This window comes from Malania oleifera, chromosome 12 (assembly GCF_029873635.1).
Source record: "Malania oleifera isolate guangnan ecotype guangnan chromosome 12, ASM2987363v1, whole genome shotgun sequence".
In the NCBI taxonomy this organism is placed as follows: domain Eukaryota; kingdom Viridiplantae; phylum Streptophyta; class Magnoliopsida; order Santalales; family Ximeniaceae; genus Malania; species Malania oleifera.
Genome location: NC_080428.1, coordinates 36,058,939 through 36,063,053, shown reverse-complemented (window position 1 = coordinate 36,063,053; position 4,115 = coordinate 36,058,939). Strand labels below are relative to the sequence as shown.

At 35.7% G+C, this 4,115-nt stretch overlaps 1 protein-coding gene across 1 annotated transcript; it reads left to right on the top strand.

Annotated features, from left to right (window-relative positions):
- The first annotated feature begins 3,063 nt into the window (after positions 1-3,063).
- Positions 3,064-3,618, top strand: LOC131143872 (uncharacterized). Its single transcript, XM_058092233.1, has 2 exons — positions 3,064-3,258; positions 3,361-3,618. Exons 1-2 carry the CDS (start codon positions 3,064-3,066, stop codon positions 3,616-3,618), a joined length of 453 nt encoding a protein of 150 aa, XP_057948216.1.
- Positions 3,619-4,115: the final 497 nt, after the last annotated feature.

Below are 4,115 nucleotides of genomic sequence, written 5' to 3'. Positions count from 1 at the left end.
TTACAGACACAAATTACACAAAATATAAATTACAATAAGTCTTCAGGGTCTAGTCTTCGAGTCTTCATATGCCATCAATTGGTTTGCTAATATAAACCTACACACAAATTAGATAGACATTAAATACTAGAGTATTTGTCATAATAAAAATAGGGAATGACCCATATGGTCAAAAAAATGTATTGGATTTTAATTTGAATTCCAATTCAATTGGTAACCTTACCTCTCCAGAGCATTTCAAGCCTCTCAAATCTCTCAGTTCTCCCACTCTCTTCTGCTGCTCGCCTTCGTCTCTCTCTCTCTCTCTCTCTCTCTCTCTCTCTCTCTCTCTCTCTCTCTCTCTCTCTCTCTCTCTCTCTCTCTCTCTCAATTTCTCGATGGATTTGTGGCTGATTGGGAAACAGAAGGTGTCGTTGGATTCCTAGCTCCGCCACCAACATTTCTACTGAGCAGATTTGTCATGGGAGTGGCGTAGGCACCATTCGTGGGGTAAGACAACTTTTTTCCTAATTTCTCAATTTTTCTTTCAATTTGCCGCTAAATCGACGATTGGGCACTACCATGTGGTTCTTATCGCGATTGTCATCATTTTGGCATGAGTAAATTTCCAATTTGGGCTTCTTAGGCCCCACTCCAAAGCGAGAATGGAATTTGAAAAATTAGGTAAATTGGTTATATTTGAGGGTATAACTATTTATTTGGAATTTATGTCCCTAGGAAATATTAAAATAGAATTTTATTTAGGGTAAATTTAATGGAATTAGGATTTTTGATTTAGGATTTGGGTGAGCGCCACAGGCATTTTTCAAGATCCTTCTGGCATAGTTCAAGAAGTCAGGTAAGGGGGAAAATATATATTAAACTAGAATTTTTATGAATTTAATGGAAAATAAATTGTGTTATATATATGTATATATGTTTCGGTATGGGTTTAAAATGCCAACCATTTAAATTATGTTTTCCGAGCTGAGGGCTATTTATTATATACGTATATGCGAAAATGAACTAATGAAAGTAAAAGATATTTTCATGATAATTATCTAAGAAATGAAATGTATTTTTAGTATATAAATGTTAAATATTGGTTGGCATATTTTACAGGCAATGTATGAATTTTATTGTTAAATTGTGTGACATGAGTAAATCTAAGTTCTATGCAAATATATGTTAAATGTATGAGATGGAAACTAAGTAAGTAAAGCATTAAGAGTGAAATATGATATGAACCATGCTGCTTGTGTATGTTAATGCAACCATGTAAATGTATGACAGCAAAAAGTCGTTAACAGATTCTAACGCATTTCTATGTAGACTAACTGATGACAGTTAAAAGAAGCTGTGTTAGCAGATTTTAGCGCATTTCTATGCAGACTAACTAATGACGGTTAAAGAGCTGTTGTAGTACGAATGAATGAAATGAAAATGGAATGAAAAGGCAATGAAATGACAATGGAATGAAATGTGAAATGTGAATGATGTAAATGGGAAAGAGTCACTTAAAGTGAAATGAAATAAAATTTTAAAACTATGAACATGAACAGATGTGAATGGTTGAATAATGACAGAAATAAAAATGTATTATGATATTAGAAGTATTTATGCTAATAGAATATGCTACAATTGGGGTGGGGCATACTCTTCGCCCGAGAGCTTGCTGAGAAAGGCGAGTGTGCTAGTAGTATCAGTGGTAGCAGTACACTGCATAACGCACTAGGCCAGAGGGAACCTACTTTTATGGGCAGGTATATTTCCCTATCCTTAGGTCCTTCACTGGTAAACCTTTGTTTGAACTGTGTGAGTACGAGATCAATGTAACACTATATAGCTTACTAAGTAAGGTGAGTGTCCTAATATGATTCAGTAGTGACCTTCGAGTTGCCAAATGTATCAGAGCAGAGGGGTGCTACTTGTATGGTCGGGTAATCACCCCTATCTTTGGGTAATCTCGTGGATTAAATTTTTTGCATGTGATTAATTAGGTTCAAAAAATGATTTTAAGAAATTATGTTAATGATTTTCAAATATTAAATATTATATTGTATATAAACTCATGTTAGCCACACACTGTTTTAATATATTATTTCTTCCCTTACTGAAATGTGTCTCACGCGAATATAAATGTATCTTTTTCAGGACCCCCTCGAGATCGAGCTTAGAGAGCTTAAGGTTTTATAGCATTTTTGGGATATATAAGGAAAAGGGTATAAACATTTTAACAATGTTTTTGGGAATGTAAATATTTTATGTTTTATGTCTTATGTTTTAAGGTTGATTAGAAAGGAATGGTTGTGAATACTGGATGTTTTTGGGGATATGTACATATGTTGAATACGGGTGGATGATTGATTTTTTATGGTTGGTAGACAGGTATAAGAAAACTCTGGTATTATATGATTGAGGATTATATTTATATTTTCCGCTGCGTATTGATTTATGGATTATCGAGATTTTATTTGGTATAACGCACCGGACCGGGTTTAAAGGTTCGGGGCGTTACATTTTGGTATGAGAGCAATAGATTTTGGGATTTTGAGAACTTAGGAAATGATTTATACCAAAGTATAGGAATGAGTTATGATGAAAAATAGGAGATGAGTAGGTTAGGTGTTGAGAAGTAGGTATGGTGTAAGGAAGTATAGGATTTTGTCTTATAACTTGGAGGCAGAGATCCCTTGGTAGACTTCTGTGATTTTCTGATTCAATCAATGAATTTCAGAAAACCATAGTAAATCCATCGACGACGATGTTTTCTAGTCGTGAGATTGGTACTTATATAGAGATGTTGGATTTTTATTGGATATAATTAAATGATTATGTTGTTTGGGGTTATGATATGGAAGTCTTATTATTTTTCTGTCCTATTTTTTAGGATCGATCCTAGACATGAGGACGTAGAGGCTGAAGGAAGAGAAGATTTAGATACTTCCAGTAAAGAGGACATTGATACCTCCAAGGTGTTGCGGGATATAGTCTGTCAGGTTAAGGGTAGAGATGAAGAAGGAACCCAAAGAACATAACTGTCCACCTGCAGGTCAAGGCTATAACATTAAGGAGTTTATAAGGATGAACCCTCCAGCCTTTGTTAGAGGACCTAATCCAATGGCTGCAGAGAATTGGGTGCAGGAAATAAAGGAGATCATGATTGTACTCGACTGCACAATTGAGCAGAAGGTCCATTATGCCGCTTTCAAGATGATTGGAGAGGCGAAGCGTTGGTGGCTTTATGCAAAGTTGCTAGAGGATCAAAAGGTGGTAAAGGTAGCTCTTACTTAGGAGAGATTCAAGGAGTTGTTCTTTGACAAATATTTTCCTTCATCTATCAGAAAAGAAAAGATTGAGGAGTTCACTAATCTGACCTAGGGGAATATGACAATTGCAGAGTATGTAGCAAAATTTGTGGAGCTTTCTCGTTTCGCACTATTCTTGATTCCAAACGAGGTAAGGAAAGCCAAGAAATTTGAAAAGGACTTGAGAGGCAGGATATATGAGCTTGTGGTAGGGTTTCAAGTGCAGAACTTCTCAAATTTAGTTGATAAGGCTTCGGTGCTAGAAAAGAGTATTCAGAGCAGCACAGAGCCTTCAGAGCAGAAGAAGAGGCCTACATCGTCTAGTTTTTAGTCTAAAATTAGTCAGGGATCAGCGAAGAAAGGAAAAGAGACAGTGGACTTTGTATTCCTAAAGTGTAATAAGAGGCATAAGGGCGAATGCTGGCTGGGCACTCCTAATTGTTTCAGGTGTGGTAAGTCGGGGCATGTCAGTAAAAATTGTCAGGAGTGACTGCCTATGGTATCTGATAGAATCAGAATCGGGGAAAGCAGTAGGTACCGCTGGGAAGAGGTGCTCCGGCCCTACTGTATACACTTCAAGCTGAGGAGGATGTCATTAGGGATGCAGATATGAGATTATATTTAAGATAATGATGATTTAATTTAATGATGAATGATTGAATAGTTTATATGATAATCTTAATATTTATGATAATGTGATTGATTGTGGATGCTGTGGTAATTTAGGGTGATATAGATATATTGGCATATAATAAGCTAATGAAAGTATAAGATAAGGAAATAAATTATTAGTTACTAAAATTTCGAGGACGAATTTTCTTAAGGAGA